Source organism: Rattus norvegicus, chromosome 10, assembly GCF_036323735.1.
Source record: "Rattus norvegicus strain BN/NHsdMcwi chromosome 10, GRCr8, whole genome shotgun sequence".
Taxonomy (NCBI): domain Eukaryota; kingdom Metazoa; phylum Chordata; class Mammalia; order Rodentia; family Muridae; genus Rattus; species Rattus norvegicus.
The window spans coordinates 90,334,520-90,355,284 of record NC_086028.1 but is presented as its reverse complement, the minus strand read 5'-3'; the positions used below and the strand labels follow the sequence as shown (position 1 = coordinate 90,355,284).

At 38.1% G+C, this 20,765-nt stretch overlaps 1 protein-coding gene across 10 annotated transcripts in view; it reads right to left on the bottom strand.

Moving 5' to 3' along the window:
• Nucleotides 1–20,765, bottom strand: part of Efcab3 (EF-hand calcium binding domain 3) — a 492,651-nt gene that overhangs the window by 221,861 nt on the left and 250,025 nt on the right. For all 10 annotated transcript variants that reach the window (XM_039086129.2, XM_039086123.2, XM_039086125.2 and 7 more), the window contains 6 exons: nt 18,820–18,873; nt 18,100–18,204; nt 10,411–10,464; nt 3,368–3,472; nt 2,433–2,486; nt 1,194–1,298 (listed from right to left, as the gene is read on the bottom strand). In XM_039086129.2, coding sequence (XP_038942057.1) covers nt 1,194–1,298; nt 2,433–2,486; nt 3,368–3,472; nt 10,411–10,464; nt 18,100–18,204; nt 18,820–18,873 — 477 coding nt within the window. The remainder of the gene's footprint in view (nt 1–1,193; nt 1,299–2,432; nt 2,487–3,367; nt 3,473–10,410; nt 10,465–18,099; nt 18,205–18,819; nt 18,874–20,765) is intronic.

The window sequence follows — 20,765 nt, the reverse complement described above, 5'->3', positions numbered from 1 at the left end:
TTGTATGAGGCCCTGGGAAGTGTAGGGGATACTCCTGGAGCAGTTGTGAGTCTCTTAAAAATTCTGGGCTCTCTTCCTTTAGGTGCCTGACAGGATCCCCAACCAAGCTCAGTTACATTTTCCAAGGCCATTTCTGCCCTAGAATGTTTCTTTGCCTGTTTGACAGTCTAACATCTTAAAGACAACAAAAGAATGTAAAGAAGACCAGTTAGCTGTCTCAGAGGGTAAAGGCATTGGCTATCAAGGTTGATGACCTGAGTTCAGGCCTCAGGGAACACATGATGGAAGGAGACTGTGCATGCACACTTAAATATGATAAAAAAAGTTTCAAAGGAACATAAGGAAAGTTTTGGAAGTAATGTGTTTAGTAACTTTGACCGTGGATGGCCATGGTACTGTGGGTAAAATGTGTACATTAAACACACATGAGTTTCTGGCTATCAAACTAGTAGAAAAACATTAATAAACGCATAGAATCTCTCAATCACAACAAAAAGTAAGGACAAACTATGAAATAATGATGCAAGTATTAGGTTAAATGAAACATGGAATTATAACCCAAGTATATAGAAATACACACACACACACACACACACACACACACTACTCAGTATTTAGAATTTTAAGGAGGTATCCACTAGAAAAATATACAGATTTATTTACCTATTTATTTATTGTCTTTTATTTCTATGTGTACGAGTAGTTCTGCCTGCATGTATGTCTGTGCACCAACTGTGGTCAGCAGAGGCAAGAAGAAGTTGTCTGATCTTCTGGGACCAGATTTATAGATGGTTGTGAAGCACCACGTGGGTGCTGGGAATTGATCCCTGGTCCACAGCAAGAGCAGCAGATGCTCCTTCCCACTAAGCCATCTCTCCATCTCTCCATTCCCCAGGAAATATTTTAGAAGCCAGCTTGCTTCTTTTCCTTCTCGGAAGCGCAACTCACTAAAGTGGTGAAGGTTCAAACGAGACTACTCTTCTTTCTTTGTTATAAGGAGCCTTTCTACAGAAAAGCATTATTTCTATCTAAAGAACTGAAGAAGAGTTGAATGGCACAGCTGGGCTTGCTTGCGCGTCATACTTGGGCCGACATCTGATCTTAATGTCTCCATGGCCATTATGATGAAGGTAGTCAAGCCCTCACAGGTGAACTCCCACCTACGTTCTCCTCATGGCTACAGCAGAACTTACTGTCAACAGGGAGGTTATTCATCAGCTCTATGACTTCCTCCTCCGTGAGCTCCACTCCCAGGCTGTCTAGAATATCTTTCATGTCTTTGATGTTTTCTTCATCTCCTTAAAAACAAAGCAAGGCAACAGAGCTATATGTTACTTTGAGGCTAGGTGACATTTTAAAATAATTATTTGTGGGGCTTGAGAGATGGCTCAGCACTGGCTACTCTTTTCAGAGGACCTGAGTTTGCTGCCCAGCATCCATATAGAGGATCACAACAGTCTTAAACTCCAGTCAGAGAGGATCTGAGGCCCTCTTCTGACTACTCTGGGCACCAGGCATACATACAGACATATATGCAGGCAAAGCGGCCATACACATGAAAATAAAATTAAATAAATACTTTCTTTTGGTGTCAGGTGCCATGGCTCAACTCAGTAGATAGAGTCAAGAGGACCAAAAGTTCAAACCTAACCTAGTTTAAGGCTAGTCTGTGCTACATAGGAGAATCTGCTTTAACAAGGTAAAATGAGGCTGGAGAGATGGCTCAGTGGTTAAGAGTGTTGGTTATTCTTCCAGAGGACCCGAGTTCAATTCCCAGCACCCACATGACAGCTCCCAACTGTCAGTAACTCCAGTTCCAGGGGATCCAACACTCTCCTACGGACACACATGCAGGCAAAACATGATTGTGCATAAAATGAAAAGAAATAAATCATAAAAACAACTAAAATGAATAAATAAAAGATTGAGTAATGTGACTATTCAGTGTTAATATCAACAAGTAAAGGAACCACAGTGCAGACCCCACCTAACTGCTTCTACTTGGAAAGGAGTGGGTTTCTTCCCCTGTCCTACTAAATCAGGTGACTTCAAACAGACATCAAGTATAGCACAGAGTTAAGCATTTATTGAAAAGTTCAGTTTACATTTTAATTATCCAGATAATTTTATAATCAGAGGCTGGATGGGTTTGTTATTCAAGTTATGGAGTTTATATTTTTATTAAACACTACTTCATAATTTATAACTTTATATTTTTAAGGCACAGAGTACTAAAATTATGTTAATTAAAATTAATATACAGGAGGAAATCTCACTGTTAACAAAGAACAGTTAGAATAATTAGCCTTAAAATGCATATAATTCAAAGTATAACTATATTAGATGTAAGCAAGAGTAGAAGAGAATAGAGAAATCAGGATAGCTGTTCAGATAAAAGTGACAGCCTTGGATTTAGAAAAATGATGGCTTACCTATGAGAGTCTTTACTTTCTTCATTAAGTCATGGAAATTAACTTTCCCTTCACCTGTAAGAACAGATATTAGGACACAAGCATTGTCAAAGAGAAAAACATGCAAATAAAATTTACTTGACCCACAAAAATTATCCGTATTATGTTTTGAAAATCATCTTCCAATTTTAATGACCAGCTCTTGGAAAATCATGACATATTAGTAAAACGGTACCCTGTTCCCATGTCTTAACCAGGAGGTGACTTTAAGGATATCAATGTTATAACAATAACTTGTTTTGTGTGCTTTTCTAATTATTATCATGTTCTACTATGAAAACATTAATTACGAAGAATACACGAACCAAAATGCCAATTAAAAGAGGACTATTTTAGATGAAACTAAGTTTGTGCAGCTTACAAAAGCCGTAAATATTCCAATGGGATGGTAAAAGGTGAAGCATATATATGCTGAATGCTGCTGTGCACAAGACCCTTGTAAGCCCGCCAGACCAAGTCACTGAGGCAAACTGAAGTCGCTCTGTTCCCAGTACATGTTTGCAAGCCTAGATTTGACAATGCTCCTTTCTGTTTATTTGTTCTTTACTTGGAAGCCTCACCTAAGGGGATGCTCACACCTCCCTGGAACTCTCTTTACTGTGGGACCTCCAGCTGACCTTCATCAGTTGGGTTCTGCTGGGTATTTTGAGCACCTAATTTCTCTCTCTCTCTCTCTCTCTCTCTCTCTCTCTCTCTCTCTCTCTCTCTCCTTTCCTTTTGCTTTAGACTGTAATATACTTAATAAGTTCTAAGAATTGAATTCAAAACAGAAATTTGTGCTTAAAAATTAAAATAACAATCTTAAGAAAACTCAACAAGGTACACAAGAAAAGTTCAATAAACCAGTTTGCAAACAAAACCATACAGAAGGCGGAGTTGACAACTCAGAAGCTCACCCTTATCTGGTAGGTTTGCTTTTAGAAGATCAAGCTCCTTCTCAGTAAGTTTGATTCCCACGTTTTCTAAGGTATCGTTTATTTTATTTTGTTTAACTTTTCCTCCTTAGAAAGAGAGATATATTAAGATGAGAACTGTTTTAAGTATTAGAAATATATTAACTACATTATATTAAAATACAAAGTAAAGAAAATACAATACATTTCTAGATACTAATACAGTGTTTAAATGTTAATGAACCTTTAGAACTCTGTATTAAATAACTTTACATTTGTAAAACTCATAAGTAGTTTATAAAGTTGTGATTGAAAACAATTAAATGCATAGCAGAGGGACTTTGAAACAAGCAGTATTTGCTTCCACAGATATTTCAAAATTTCAATAGATCTGGTTTACCCATATTTGAAGATAGTTTTTGAGTAGAGATTATTAAAAATAGAAAAAAAATTATATTGGTTTAAACATACATACCTGTCTCTATAAACCTCCTGAGATAATATAAGAGGGCTCATGTTTTAAAATTTAAAATCCAGGGGGCCAAAAGAGAAGATAGTTGTTATTTAGCATGGGACCCATGGAATGAGGGAGCCACTACGGGCGTGACCAGTGAGGCTCCTGGCAACCAATGCTTCATTTAATTTTTTTAGTGTGCATTGGTATTTTGCTTACATGTATTCTGTGTGAGAGTGTCAGATACCCTGGAAATAGACAGTTGTAAGCTACCATATGGGTGCTGGGAATTGAACCTGGATTCTCTGGAAAAGCAGCCAGAACTCTTAGCTACTGAGCCATCTCTTCAGCCCTAAAGTCCTTGATATTTTTAACAGTGACATTCAATTTATGTAGTGATAATATTTTCAAATTCAAAAACGTGAAGCATCATGAATTGTCATGAACTAAGTTCTCCAAGAAATATTCTGGCAGTCCAGATACCGCCCGGATCTGAAGGAACCCGGTCAACAGCTCCCTGCACCCAAATCCCATGGGAGGGAGAGCTAAACCTTCAGAGGGGTAGACACGCCTGGGAAGCCAGAAGAGACTACACTCTGCACACATTCCTGACTCTAGAGGAAAACACCTAATGACATCTGGGACCCCTGTGCACAGGGGGCTCAAGAAAAGGTGGGGCAGGCCCTTCTGGTTGCTGCCCTCATGGAGAGGTGAAACGCACCCCACAGGAGCGACTTCAGGCCCAGGACCAGAGGTAAGACCAACTTTTCTGCTCCAAGTGACCTGCCTGGTAGAGTCAGAACACACGCCCACAGGAACAGCTGAAGACCAGTAGACAGGAAAGACTACACGCCCAAAAGCAGAACACTCTATTTCCATATCTGGCTGAAAGAAAACAGGAAAACAAGTCTACAGCACTCCTGACACACAGGCCTATAGGACGGTCTAGCCACTGTCAGAAATAGCAGAACAAGGTAACACCAGAGACAACCTGATGGTGAGAGGCAAGCACAGGAACCCAAGCAACAGAAACCAAGACTACATGGCATCATTGGAGCCCAATTCTCCCACCAAAGCAAACACTGAATATCCAAACACACCAGAAAAGCAAGATCTAGATTTAAAATCACATTTGATCATAATGATGGAGAACTTCAAGAAAGACGTAAAGAACTCCCTTAGGGAAACACAGGAAAACATTAAACCCCAACATAAGGAGGCAAGCTACACTCTAGAAAAAGCAAGAAACTAATCGTCTTGGCAACAAAATAAAGAGAAGAAAAGCACAAAAACATAATCTCACATTCAAATACAAATATAACAGGAAGCAACAATCACTATTCCTTAATATCGCTCAACATCAATGGACTCAACTCCCCAATAAAAAGACACAGATTAACAAACTGGATACGCAATGAGGACCCTACATTCTGCTGCCTACAGGAAACACACCTCAGAGACAAAGACAGAGCCTACCTCAGAGTGAAAGGCTGGAAAACAACTTTCCAAGCAAATGGTCTGAAAAAGCAAACTGGAGTAGCCATTCTAATATCAAATAAAATTGATTTTCAACCAAAAGTCATAAAAAAAGAGAAGGAAAGACACTTCATATTCATCAAAGGAAAAATCCACCAGGATGAACTTTCAATCCTAAATATCTATGCTTCAAATACAAGGGCACCTACATACATAAAAAAAAAAAACCTTACTAAAGCTCAAACCACACATTGCACCTCACACTATTGTGAGATTTCAATACCCCACTCTCATCAATGGACAGATCATGGAAACAGAAATTAAACAGAGACATAGACAGACTAAGAGAAGTCATGAACCAAGTGGACTTAACAGATATTTATAGAACATTCTATCATAAAACAAAAGGATATACCTTCTTCTCACCACCTCATGGTACTTTCTCCAAAATTGACCATATAATGGGTCATAAAACAGGCGGCAATAGATACAGAAAGATAGAAATAATCCCATGTGTCCTATCAGACCACCACGGGCTAAAGCTGGTCTTCAACAACAATAAGGGAAGAATGCCCACATATACCTGGAAGTTGAACAATGCTCTACTCAGTGATAACCTGGTCAAGGAAGAAATAAAGAAAGAAATTAAAAACTTCTTCGAATTTAATGAAAATGAAGGTACAACATACCCAAACTTATGGGACACAATGAATAGTTGTGCTAAGAGGAAAACACATAGCTCTGAGTGCCTGCAGAAAGAAACAGGAGAGAGCATATATCAGCAGCTTGACAGCACACCTAAAAGCTCTAGAACTAAAAGAAGCAAATATACCCAGGAGGAATAGAAGGCAGGAAATAATCAAACTCAGAGCTGAAATCAACCAAGGAGAAATAAAAAGGACTATACAAAGAATCAACAGAACCAAAAGCTGGTTCTTTGAGAAAATCAACAGAATAGATAAACCCTTAGCCAGACTAACGAGAGGACACAGAGAGTATGTCCAAATTAACAAAATGAGAAATGGAAAGGGAGACATAACTACAGAATCAGAGGAAACTCAAAAAATCATCAGGTCCTACTATAAAAGCCTATATTCAACAAAACTTGAAAACCTGAAGGAAATGGACAATTTCCTAGACAGATACCAGGTACCGAAGTTAAATCAGGAACAGATAAACCAGTTAAACAACCCCATAACTCCTAAGGAAATAGAAGCAGTCATTAAAGGTCTCCCAACCAAAAAGAGCCCAGGTCCAGACGGGTTTAGTGCAGAATTCTATCAGACCTTCATAGAAGACCTCATACCAATACTATCCAAACTATTCCACAAAATTGAAACAGATGGAGCACTACCGAATTCCTTCTATGAAGCCACAATTACTCTTATACCTAAACAACACAAAGACCCAACAAAGAAAGAGAACTTCAGATCAATTACGCTTATGAATATTGACACAAAAATACTCAATAAAATTCTTGCAAACTGAATCCAAGAGCACATCAAAACAATCATCCATTATGATCAAGTAGGCTTCATCCCAGGCATGCAGGGATGGTTTAATATACGGAAAACCATCAACGTAATCCACTATATAAACAAACTGAAAGATAAAAGCCACATGATCGTTTCATTAGATGCTGAGAAAGCATTTGACAAAATTCAACACCCCTTCATGATAAAAGTCCTGGAAAGAATAGGAATTCAAGGCCCATACTTAAACATAGTAAAAGCTATATACAGCAAACCAGTTGTTAACATTAAACTAAATGGAGAGAAACTTGAAGCAATGACACTGAAATCAGGGACTAGACATATTCAATATTGTTCTTGAAGTTCTAGCCAGAGCAATCAGACAACAAAAGGAGATCAAAGGGATAAAGATTGGAAAGGAAGAAGTCAAAATATCACTATTTGCAGATGATATGATAGTATATTTAAATGTTCCCAAAAGTTCCACCAGAGAATTACTACATCTGATAAACACCTTCAGCAAAGTGGCTGGGTATAAACTTAACTCAAATAAATCAGTAGCCCTCCTCTACACAAAAGAGAAACAAGCCGAGATAGAAATTAGGGAAACAACACCATTCATAATAGTCCCAAATAATATAAAATACCTCGGTGTGACTTTAACCAAGCAAGTAAAAGATCTGTATGATAAGAACTTCAAGCCTTTGAAGAAAGAAATTGAAGAAGACCTCAGAAGATGGAAAGATCTCCCATGCTCATGGATTGGCAGGATTAATATAGTAAAAATGGCCATTTTACAAAAAGCCATCTACAGATTCAATGCAATCCCCATCAAAATACCAATCTAATTCTTCAGAGAGTTAGAATAATTGGCAAATTCATCTGGGATAACAAAAAACCCAGGATAGGTAAAACTATCCTCAACAATAAAAGGACTTCTTGGGGAATCGCTATCCCAAAACTCAAGCAGAGTAATAGTGATAAAAACTGCATGGTATTGGTACAGAGACAGACAGATAGACCAGTGGAATAGAATTGAAGAACCAAAAATGAACCCACACACCTAAGGTCACTTCAATTTTGACAAAGGAGCTAAAACCATCCAATGGAAAAAAGATAGCATTTTTAGCAAATGGTGCTGGTTCAACTGGAGGTCAACATGTAGAAGAATGCACATCGATCCATGCTTATCACCCTGTACAAAGCTTAAGTCCAAGTGGATCAAGGACCTCCACATCAAACCAGATATACTCAAACTAATAGAAGAAAAAGTGTGGAAGAATCTTGAACACATGAGCACTGGAGAAAATTTTCTGAACAAAACACCAATGGCTTATGCTCTAAGATCAAGAATTGACAAACGGGATCTCATAAAACTGCAAAGCTTCTGTAAGGCAAAGGACAGTGTTGTTAGGACAAAACGGCTACCAACAGATTGGGAAAAAATCTTTACCAATCCTACAACTGATAGAGGGCTTATGTCCAAAATATACAAACGACTCAAGAAGTTAGACTACAGGGAGACAAATAACCATATTAAAAAATGGGGTTCAGAGCTAAACAAAGAATTCACAGCTGAGGAATGTTGAATGGCTGAGAAACACCTAAAAAAAATGTTCAACATCTTTAGTCATAAGGGAAATGCAAATCAAAACAACCCTGAGATTTCACCTCACACCAGTGAGAATGGCTAAGGTCAAAACTCAGGGGACAGCAGATGTTGGCCAGGATATTGAGAAAGAAGAACACTCCTCCATTGTTGGTGGGATTTCGAACTGGTACAACCACTCTGAAAATCAGTCTGGAGGTTTCTCAGAAAATTGGACATTGAACTACCTGAGGACCCAGCTATACCTTTCTTGGGCATATACCCAAAAGATGCCCCAACATATAACAAAAACACAGGCTCCACTGTGTTCATAGCAGCCTTATTCATAATAGCCAGAAGCTGGAAAGAACCCAAATGCCCTTCAACAGAGGAATGGATACAGAAAATGTGGTACATCTACACAATGGAATATTACTCAGCTATCAAAAACAATGACTTTATGAAATTCATAGGCAAATGGATGGAACTGGAAAATATCATCCTAAGTGAGGTAACCCAATCACAGAAAAACACACATGGCATGCACTCATTGATAAGTGGCTATCAGCCCAAATGCTCGAATTACCCTAGATGCACAGAACACATGAAACTCAAGAAGGATGACCAACATGCGAATGCTTCACTCCTTCTTTAAAAGGTGAACAAGAATAGCCTTGGGAGGGAATAGGGATGCAAAGTTTAGAACAGAGGCAGAAGGAACGCCCATTCAGAGCCTCCCCCACATGTGGCCCATACATATACAGCCACCAAACTAGATAAGATGGATGAAGCAAAGAAGTGCAGGCTGACAGGAACCGGATGTAGATCTCTCCTGAGAGACACAGCCAGAATACAGCAAATACATAGATGAATGCCAGCAGCAAACCACTGAACTAAGAACGGGACCCCCATTGAAGAAGTCAGAGAAAGGACTGAAAGAGCTTGAAGGGGCTTGAGACCCCATATGAACAACAATGCCAACTAACCAGAGCTTCCAGGGACTAAACCACTACCCAAAGACTATACATGGACTGACCCTGGGCTCCAACCGCATAGGTAGCCATGAATAGCCTAGTAAGAGCACCAGTAGAAGGGGAAGCCCTTGGTCCTGCCAAGGCTGAATGCCCAGTGAACTTGATTGTTGGGGGGAGGGCGGTAATGGGGGGAGCATGGGGAAGGGAACACCTATATAGAAGGGGAGAAGGAGAGGTTAGGGGGATGTTGGCCTGGAAACTGGGAAAGGGAATAACAATCGAAATGTAGATAAGAAATACCCAAGTTAATAAAGATGAAAAAAAAAAAGAAAGAAAGAAATATTCTGGCTGCCTTCTTCCAAAGGGCCTAAAAATGCCAGGAAGTATCCTTCCTTCAGCTGGAGAAGCATCCTTCCTGCATCCTATCAACAGGGGTCAAATGTAGAGAGAACTTCTAGCTCTTTAATCAACCCCAAATTCCTTTTCTTTTTCTGAAGTAATTGCTGGGAAGCTCAGAGGGGGGCAAATACCTTTGTTACAACCTTAATGGATTTGTCAGTTTTCCTTAGCTGAATGTCACTAAAAACATGTTCTAGTTAAAAAAATCATAATAAAAGAATGGACCACATTCTACCAAAATCATCAGGTAAAGCCTCATGCCATCAATCCTGATGTCCTGAGTTCAATTTCTAGGGCCCACATGGGGATGGAGAGAACCAATTCCTACAAGCTGTCCTCTGGCCTCCTAATGCACACCAAGCACAGGCACACATGCCCCACACACAAAATAAGATCTTTTAAGAGGAACGTAAGTCTTAATATCCCCGATAATGGGGGTGATTAATTTGTGGATTTCTCTAGCTGATTCCAGAGTAATTCTTGCTGTTGTCATAAAATGCCAATATGGCAGTTTATTTTGAAAACAATACAAGAGACTGTGGGACTTTTCACAAAGACAAAACCAAGTCACTCATTGTAGAGGCAAAGGGCATTTATAATAAAGAAGGTAAATTCAGAAAGTATGACATGAGAGCTCTTAAAACACTATCTAAACATCAATTCTCAAACTGCTCACTACTCACCTTTGAATGACTTTATCCCATTTAATAATCTTTTCTTATAGATCTTCCCAGATTCTATAATAAAAAAACATAAAGTCAAACAAAATGTGATTCAGATATGTCCGACCCTCCTGGGCCCCATCTGTGGTTGTCCCCTGCTGAGCCTTGCTGATGCACGTGGAAACCTTTTGTTCCTAACAAAGGAATATCCCGACCTTTCTGTTTGGCACCTAGGTGGTATCGCCTGGGCGATTACACCTGGGCAGTAACATCGTTGAATCAATTCCTGTTTTTGTTCCTGAGGGCATAAAACTGTTTTTCCACTATGTTTTCTGGAATTTTCCACCCAGAGGGCTTAGGGTATATATTCTGTCAACCTCAGTAAAGCTTTGGCATTCTTGTAACACGAATGACCCGAGTATGTGTTTTTTCTTAAACCTTGCAGGCCAACTCCCAGTTCTCTCTACTGTGGTGGCATAGATGCCGTCAAGTGGAGTTCCCACTGAGATCGGGAAGAAAGGAATCCCTGACCAGGTCATTTCAGAAGCCGGCCGGCGAAGTGGAAAGAATGTATTGTGTGAGTGGTACATTGGAAAAAAAATTGTGCCACGAGAACCTTGAGTTCTACATTACAGCTAACACATCAATGGTAGCTCTGCTAAAACAGCAGGGAACACGGGTAAAGGTAAAAACAGCTAAAGAATTTATTAAAACTTTAGAAGAGTTATGCTAAAATCTAGAGAAGAGATATCTGGGTCCCTTTGGTGGGACACCATCTAGCTCTCTCTCTCTCCCTGTCTATTGTCTGTCCTTTGTGCACCAAACTGTCCATGTCTGTCAGTTTATGTCTGTGGTTTTTGTTTCTCATTGCTTGAATGTTTTGTGTTTCATGTTCAAAAGAAAATGGTTAAAACGTTAAATGCTGGTTGTTCACCCCTTGATTTAGTTTTAACTCATTTCAAAAAAGGAACAAATAAATAAAAAGCAGTCTCAATTGGCCTTTGGAGCCCTGATCCTGTAGGTAGGAGCCTAAGTCAGTTGGAGAAACTCCCCAGGGGCTGAGTGTTTGCATGGGCTGATCTTAAAGGGGCCAACAGCTTCTCAGCATCTATGGTAAGGAAGCTGATGGCTGTTTCTCTTAGAAAAATCTCTGACTGTGATTATTGGATTTAGCATGTGACAAGATGCTTCTCTTAAAATTACAGCTAGAAAAAGTAAAAATTGTATTTGATCTAAATATTAAAGATATGTGTAGCCACTTCATTTTTTGTTTCTGATTGGTTTTAAATGTATAAATATGCTCTATGTGTCTTGGTTATATAGATTATTGGCTTTTAAGTTATTGGGTATGGTTAAAAATTTGTAACATTGGTAACAGAAAGTTGACTTAAAACTGGTAATTTGGATGGAGTCATTCTAGACAACACGTGCCATGAGCCAACCCAGGGAAACAGGTCTAAATTGGGATAATATTTTTATGTAATTCTTATCCTAGAAACCAGATTTATAAAAGAATTAAATGCAATGTCTCTTTGTTTAGGTATTAGAGCCATTGGGCATTCGTATGTAGGAATTGGCAGTCAAACTTTATAACTTGAGGGTTGGACTTAGTGTTTTGGAGAGACTAGATTTTGGAGACTAGACCGTTTGAAGGAGGTTGAGTTTTGCTTTCCAAAGTTGTGGTTGTGCTCTGGTGTTACAAGGAAAACTTGAAGATTGTGGCTAAAGATTGCAGTTTACAGTTCAAACACAGACAGGCTCAGGATTCTAACACACACATATTTGTAATTAAGAAAAAAATCAAACAGGTGGAGATTGTTACATGATTTATGAAGGGTTGATGAGGGTTGAGGTTGTAAAGAGCATTACAGCCTGTTTGCTTACTCCAACTGCCATTTCAAGAAATACGTATAGAATTATTATAGATTTAGAGGAGTGTTTTTATGCTGTTTCTTTGCATCCTGGTGATTGTGAAAGGTTTTCATTTAGTGAGTTGCTTATAATTTTGGAGAGCCCATGAAGTGATATCATTGGAAAGTTTTGCCTCAAGGAATCACTTATGGCCCTATGTTATGTAAAGATTTTGTCGCTGCTTCAGTACAAGAAGTTAGGACTTTGAATCCTTCAGTGTATATTATTCATTATATGGGTATGTTATTAGTTAATCTCTCTGAAGGAGTTTTACAACAAGCCTTTGCCCTTACAACGAGCTTTTAAATTTTTGGAGTAGTTGTTGCTCCAGAAAAGATTCAAAGGCAGTTTCCTTTTCAATGTTTGGGACATCTGTTATATCCTAAATAAACTGTGACACAGAAAATTCAAGTAAGAAAAGATAGTTTACTTTAGATTATTTTTTAAAGCTTCTAAGATAAGCTAATTGGTTAAGACCTCACCTAAAGCTTACCACAGGAGGACTTAAGCCTTTGTTTGATATTCTCAAGGGGGATACAAATCTTTATTCCCCTTGAAAATTAACTGATGAGGGAGGAATAGCTGTGTCAACAACAGATAAATTAATTATATAGACTATGGCCAATTGTTGGTTATTTGTACCCATAACGGTCCTTTGGCAAAAGGGACCATTAATGTAGAGTCATTCTTCTTCATCTCCAAAGAAAGTTTTAATGCCCTATTATGAAGCTGTTATTGTGCTAATACAGAATTGTAGGGTAGAGTTGTGGAAGAATTTTGAAAAAGAACCTAATGAAACATACTTTATTCCAAACAGCAATTAAATTGGTTATTACAGAATACTGATATTTGGCCTATTACATGTGCAAACTTTCCAGACAAAATTGATAATTTTCCTCTATACATGCTTTTGTATTTCCTGTAAATTTACACATGTAGCCCATAGAAAATGTGCTTACTGTATTTATAGATGGCTCACCTAATGAGAAGGTAACATATATAATTGGATCACGTTTATTTTCTTGAGTTTCCCCCCTACTTCAGCATAGGTTATTAAATTACATGCTGTAGCCATTGTTTTTAAAATGTTAAAAAAAATCAAGCTTTCAATTCATATACTGATAGCCGATGTATAGCTTATGGTTTACAATTGATTAAAATTTTTCCTTTTATAGATACTGTTAACCGTCAAATTTTACAATTATTTATGCTATACAACTGATTTAAGAGAATGTTCTGTTCCTTTATAGGCCATTTAAGAACTCACATTGGATTGCCTAGACCCCTTAGTGAGGACAATGCCACAACAGATTTACATACAGACAGATTATAGGTATTATATAAGGAAAAGTTAGCCAAACAATCTCATTCTTTATATCATCAAAATAATAGCTGGAGACAATAATTTGGTATACAAGTCAAATTATAAATAAAAGTCCTCAGTGTCCTCAGTTTCTTCCTGTATCACATAATGGTGTTAATCCTCAAGGACTTATACTTTACAAGTTATGGCAAATAGATTTTCCCAAACCAGAAATGAGTAATATTAACATTTTTATTGTGACTATTGACACTTTTTCAGACTTGCTGGTTGCAACTGCTTTAAAAGGAGATGCAACTAAAAATAATTAGTCATTACATACTTTACAAGGAGTAGGGACAGCTATATAGCTCCTCAAAATACAAGAAAAGAAATAAAACAAAAAACAAACAAACAACCCCCAAGATTCTTAAATGGAGAGATGAGGAAGGACATGAAGGATAGTTTTAGCCTTTTGTTTTTGAACAAATACCTACCAACGTGTGGGGACAAGATATACTCAATGATATGAGAGCTGTGCTAACAACTCAGCTTATACAAAACGTGATGAAGAAAAAAGACTTCATCCCAGCGAGAGGATTGGGCAAAAATTTATAAGACAAACCTTCTAGTGTAAGTGAAGAGCTAAAAATAATTAAACATCCTCATGATAAAATAGACTTGGGAAATTTACCCTAAGGGTCACTGTTAATGAAGCCTTCTTACGTTAAGCCTTTGTCTATCACCTGGAAGTTAAAATGATCAAGTGTGCACAGTGGCTCCTGTCCTAGGAGAAATTGGAGGTAGCTCATCAATTAGCACAGGATATTGTTCCTTCCACTTCCCCTTGAAATGCACCCATTTTTGTGTTTAAAAAAGGGTCTAGAAAGTCGAAATTATTACAAGATTTAAGAGAAATTAACAAAACTATGATGCCTATGAGACCTACTCAGCCTGGTCTCCCTTCTCCTGTAGCTATACCAAAAAATTGGCATATGATAGTTATTGACTTAAAAGATTCTTTCTTTACTATTCCACTAGATCCTAAAAATAGTGAGAGATTTGCTTTTAGAATTCCTTCCATAAATTTTCAGGAGCCTTCTCCTAGCTATCATTGGTTGTGTACCTCAGGGGGTGGTCAATAGTCCTACTATGTGTCAGGTGTATATAGCCTCTGCCCTAAAGCCTTTGAGGTAAAAGTATCCACAGTTGTATATGATACTAATGGTTTTTCCAATAGGTAAATAGTACTGCCTATGATAAAGCTTTACAGATACATAGAAAAATTTCATTTTAATGTTAATTCTTTGAGGTTTCACAATAGAGTAACTAAAGAATAAACAGCCCAAATAGTCAATGTCCCCAGTGTACCCCATTTATTTCCTCTCCCAATTTGGGAGTTAACCCAAGAGGGTTACAGCCTAATGATATTTGACAAATACATGTTACCCATATTATTGAGATTCCTTATTGAGAATTATATTATAATTCTCAACGACAAGATATTGTAAAACAGATATTATAAAACTTTAAAACAATATCTTAATAAATAAAAAGGGAGAGTTATATCCCCGTATGCCATACAAGTATTTAAATAATGCTACTTTTATTTTAAATTTTAAAATCTGGATGCTAAGGAACTCTTTGAATGTTTATGGAACCCTACAACTAGGCATACTTATGCCTGGGTGAAATGGAAGGATCCACATATTGGCATATGGCACGATTCTGTTCAGTTATTCAATATGGGGAAGAGGGCATGTTTGTGTTTTTTTCTGCAGGATGCTGCAAGAGTGTACTAGCTGCCAGAGTGGCTGGTGAGACATGCTGATGCTGGGACAAAGAATGATATTGACCTGTGAGCTGGTCACTGGGAATGTGACTGGGAAGCTGTTTTGGACATATGTCCCTGACCCATCTTTACTTGCTAAATCCAAGATTGGACAAGCTGTCTTGCTTTAAGCTTTTAGACTTTGTGGGACAGAGAACATGGAGACTGTAGAAAATGCCTTCAGAAAATCAAAGAGAAGTTATGATTCTTCTTTCCTTTAATGTGACAAATTATTCTGACTCAATCATAGACTGGTCAATCCAATATTGGAAATAATAGTTTTCATTTGGGAGATTGATTCTGGACATATTCAGAGACATTTAAAAATTCACAATTGTCTTGTATGAAGTTACATTTGCAGTGGAAAAAATTGATACAGGATCTAGATTTTGAACAAATGTTAGTACATGTGTTAAAACTCCTAGTCTTTTATTGATTTGTTGTGTTAAAATTATTTTTGTTTCGTCTACAATATTTAATGTAAGTTATATTGATTGTACACTTTCTAATTTTGTTACTGTATTCAAATCTGGCATATACCAGCTTTTGTTTTATTGCTTGTGAGTAGTATAGGACCTTGATATTCTGAAAAAGGCTTACAAATATTGGAAGAAGTGATTCCGTGTTTAAGCAGAAGCAATAGGATAGAGGGTTTGATTATTGCTGGTATAGTGGTATAGCTATTTAATTAATAACACTATTGCTTTGATCCAAGAAGTTAAGACAGTTACTTTTGTTATTCATTTAGCAGAAATGTTAATGTTTTGAGTATTTGAGAAGATTTATACGTTTAGAACAATGGATTGATGATCTTTGTGTTACTCGAATGGTGCTAATGCTGGGGATAGTGTTGACTATTCTTCACATGCCATCTACATGAAGCTGCTGGGGACCAGGGAACTCTGCCCTGGTTGTGCAGATCTCAGGCATGGTTCCATTGCCTGCCAGTCATTTGGGAAAGGGTCAGCTGATCCTGAACCATCATGAGAGAGACTTTGGCCTCATTGCTGCTATTGTAGCAGCCATTGCCACTACAGCCACTGTGGCTACAGTGTCTGGGATTGCCCTCTCCCAATCTGATGTTAAGGCAAGCACAGTGGATAAACTTTCAAAAGAAGTTGCTGACAACTGAGAATTCTAAATATAAATCATCAGTCCGTGCTTTTACAGGAACAGCTTGATCTCTTATTTTCACACATTTGTGTGAAAACTTACAGTGGCCCTGGGTGTTATGGCTCTCAGTGCCACAGTAGCTGGCCTTTTGCTTCTTATCACATGCACAGACAGCACTCCCAGTCCCAGGCAGTGACTAAGCAGGTGTTGCTCTCCTCTGCCCAAATCTGGCTCAGCCTTTACAAGAAGTAGTTAGCCAAAGACGGGCAACTCTTTGGGACCAATGCCCACCTAAGACAGGGGCTCTGAGACTGGCAGAGATTCCCAAAGATGGGCAAGGGGATTGATTTTCCAAAAGTGTCCTAAGACGGGTGCTACTTTAAAAAATAAAAAAGGGAGATTTGTTGGACCCTCCTGGGCCCCATCAGTGGTCGTCCCCTAACAAAGGAACATCCTGACCTTTCTGTTTGGCACCTGAGTGCTAACATATGAGCGATTACACCTGGGTGGTAACATTGTTGAATTAATTCCTGTTTTTTGTTCCTGGGGGCATAAACCTGTTTTTCCACTATGCTTCCTGGAATTTTCCACCCGGTGGACTTGGGGTATATATTCTGTCAACCTCAGTAAACCTTTGGTATTCTCATAACACGAATGACCCGAGTATATGTTTTCTCTTAAACCTTGCAGGCCTACGCCCGGTTCTCAGTACCGTGGCAGCACAGGCGCCATTACAGATGCTCATAAAACATGCATTTCTTTCTCCTTAGTTTAATCATTTAAATTAATTTTTCAGAGTCATGGTCACTGTAGCAGAGGCTAGTCTCGAACTTCTTATACCTCCTGAATGCTGGTATTAGAGACCTGTACACACACACACACACACACGCACACACTCAGCTATACACATTTCTTATTTTCGGGAAGAATTTTTTTATTATTTAATGAATACATGTTTTCATACCCTAATAAAGCCTGAAGAATTTAGAAACGAGAACTATCAGCCTCACAGACTATGCAACACCTGAGATGATCTTTATTTCTTTTAGAATTCCATCCATTAATGCATGTGTTTTTTATCACTTTCACCTGTCTTGAGCTTGTGTCCCCTTCTTGAGTTTATGTCCTTTTCCTCTACAGTTACACTTGTTATAGATACTGTTTTATATGTCCTCCTGAGTAGAGTGTGGCCACACATGTGTGGGCATAGAGTTGGCTACTTCAACATAGGTTTGTCCTTGAAGAACATGGACTCTCCCACCCTCATTGGCCTTCAGCAGCTCAAAAGCTCTCAGCAAAACAGCTGTCTGCATCCAAGTCAGTTTTAATGGGCTCAGCTATGCTGATACTCACACCTTTTTTGACTTTTCCCACCTGATTCTAAAAATTCCTTCTATCAGCAGCTTCCTTTTGTTTTTCTTCTTAGACTAGTGTTGCACCTGCCATGCTATGCACAACAAAAATTCATTTATACAATTTTTAAAATACTATGTATTAAAAAAAAAAGAAGCCTTCCCACAGTCCAATAAAGCTAAGCCCCATCTCCCGGGCTTACCATCAACAGGCAGTTTGCTTATCAGATTCATCTGCTCTTTGTCTGTCAGCTCAAGGCCCATTTTTTCCATTATGTCCGGAAGAACCCGCATGTCAACCTTAGGTCCTTTGAAAAATGAAAAGTATTATCCTCCCAAACATTATAGGATAATTAGTTCAAGAAGCAATGTAACATTAAAAAAAGGTTTTTGTTTTTGTTTTTGTTTTTAATCTGAGGGAAACTTTAAAAACAATAAAATACTTGTATGCAGAATCAACAGGGATCAGGTACTATATTTACTGGCTTATGTAGAAATGCTGTAATGTGTTTTATGATCTGAGGATGAGTCAAAGGAGAGGGAAATACATTTCATCTGAATGACTTCTAATTAAGCTATCAGCATCAGTTCATTTCAGCATCTTACCAGAGAGTACAGTATATGGTCTTTATAGTTTTTACTAAATTATGTTATTTGCCCTGTCTTTTATGGCTGTTATCTGATGTAGTCCGGTTTGGGTGTTTATTAATAAAGCATCAGTAAATGACACTGCCAGAATAAATGCCCTAGAAAACTGACAATGTTAATATTCTGCACATTTTTACCAGCAAAAGGACAAACTTATGAGGACAAAGGCTCACATTTTATCAGAATTAAAACAAAACAGATCAGGCATAGAATAGTAGAGCAAGCAGTTTGGAGCTACACTCCTGCATAAAATCCGAGGTTTGGTTCTCACTCACCGGTGAATGCGTTTAATCCCTTAAACAATTCCTTCATTGCAACTCTTCCGTGAACTATAAGAAATTCAAGTAAATAAATAGATCGCATGACTTGAAAATAGCAAGAGGAAAATATTCTAGAGACATATTCGAGAATTTCTGCAGCTTTACCTTCTTTATAAGAATGAGTCAGAATAAAGAAATAAAATGCTAAAAATTGTTAGTGACCTTGTTTAGTTCCACAGTAACTTGAACTTTCCACACTCAAGGGCTAAGACTTGGAGGCATTTACTCTAAATAGCTTTTATTTAAATCAGACCACTAAAACAGGGTTTCAGTCTGTTTCATACTACTTAATAACATTTGGAGATTACTAACCATTTGCTCATGTCATAAATTCTCAACCAGTATTTACCTATTTTTCCAGGCAGATTCACTTATTCTTCTGAAGTGGGATAACTGTGAGGTGCTTCTGGGTAAGTGGATCATACTTACTGCTCTATTAATACCTGATCACATGAAGACATCAAGGTATAAACCATTTTACAGGCTTAAAAAATCCCCACAGCCTTACAAATTCAAACACTTTAAAAATTATGTTTAAAAACTATCCAGTCTTGGTGGCTAGAGAGGTGGCTCAGCGATTAAAAGCACTGACTGCTTTTCCAGAGGTCCTGAGTTCAATTCCCAGCAACCACATGGTGGCTCACAACCATATATAATGGGATCTGATGTCCTCTTCTGGTGTGTCTGAAGACAGCTACAGTGTACTCGCATACAAAAAATAAATAAATAAACAAGGGGCCTATAAATGCAAAACTTAGCATAGCAGTTTACTGGCAAAGATATGAGAAGGAGGAAGATTCCATATAACACAGGAAGCACTGTTCATATGTAATGCTTAAGTTGCATGAAGGAATTATGGCTTCTATTTACAAATACTTCATAATGTGTGTAGTATAATATATAATTTTACATTTTTCAAATATCATATTTAAAGCCACATATTCAGCATCAACTGTATTCACACCAAGTGATGTTTCCTTAGCATAACTCCTGCCAATCATTGGTAGAACATTTGGCCAGGACTTAAGTGTGCATGGACAAAACTAGTTGGCAAAAGTATGACGTTGTCATTTGCTCCATGCCAAACACTTTTATTGTCTCGCTTTTTATATCTTAAGAAATCTGGATGATTTGAACAACGTGTTAAAAATGTTTAGATAAATCAGGAATTGTGATTTTTTTTCCTGTTGCAATTTAAGCATTTCTCACTACTTAACACATAGCGAACATATTCATTAAACACAAGTAACACTGTTTTACATACAGGTACACTTACCGAAGCATATCTGAAAAGAGCACATAACCTAGTGAAGGACACCATCATCAGTGTCATCCATTGATGAACTGACATGACATGTGATCACAATGAGTGCTGTAAGCCCAGAGTTCCCCCAGTCCCACACGCTTCTGTTTTAATCATTTGTGATGAAATTACTCAGTGATTTCATATATTTAAGGGTAATCATCATCCCAGACATGGGCAGCTGGAGCCCAAGATTACGGTGCTTAGACCAAGATGCTGAGAACAGAGTAATGGGCCAACAATGCTGGCGAGAATCCTCCAGTGCCCTTGTCCTTTGCCAGGCTTTACCATGGTTTTGTGGCAATAGAATGTGCCCAAACTAGCATGCTCTCCTGTCCTTGCTTTGTTTCCTTGAATGGTGCAATGTCTGGATTAAGTGGGATTAGTAATTGTGGAAATGGTCATTTCAGTGGATGTCTGGGGAGCTTAAATCCCCCTACCCTTAGCGTTCATTGCTTCTCACTGTCACTTTCCATGCAATTTTCCTTTAACGTTTTAATCGTACTATCATTCTCCAGTGTCTTCTACATTTTTTCCTTTCCTCCAGATCTTCCCATTCCAGTAGAATACCTGAATAAACCAGTTTTACCAGTCTAGG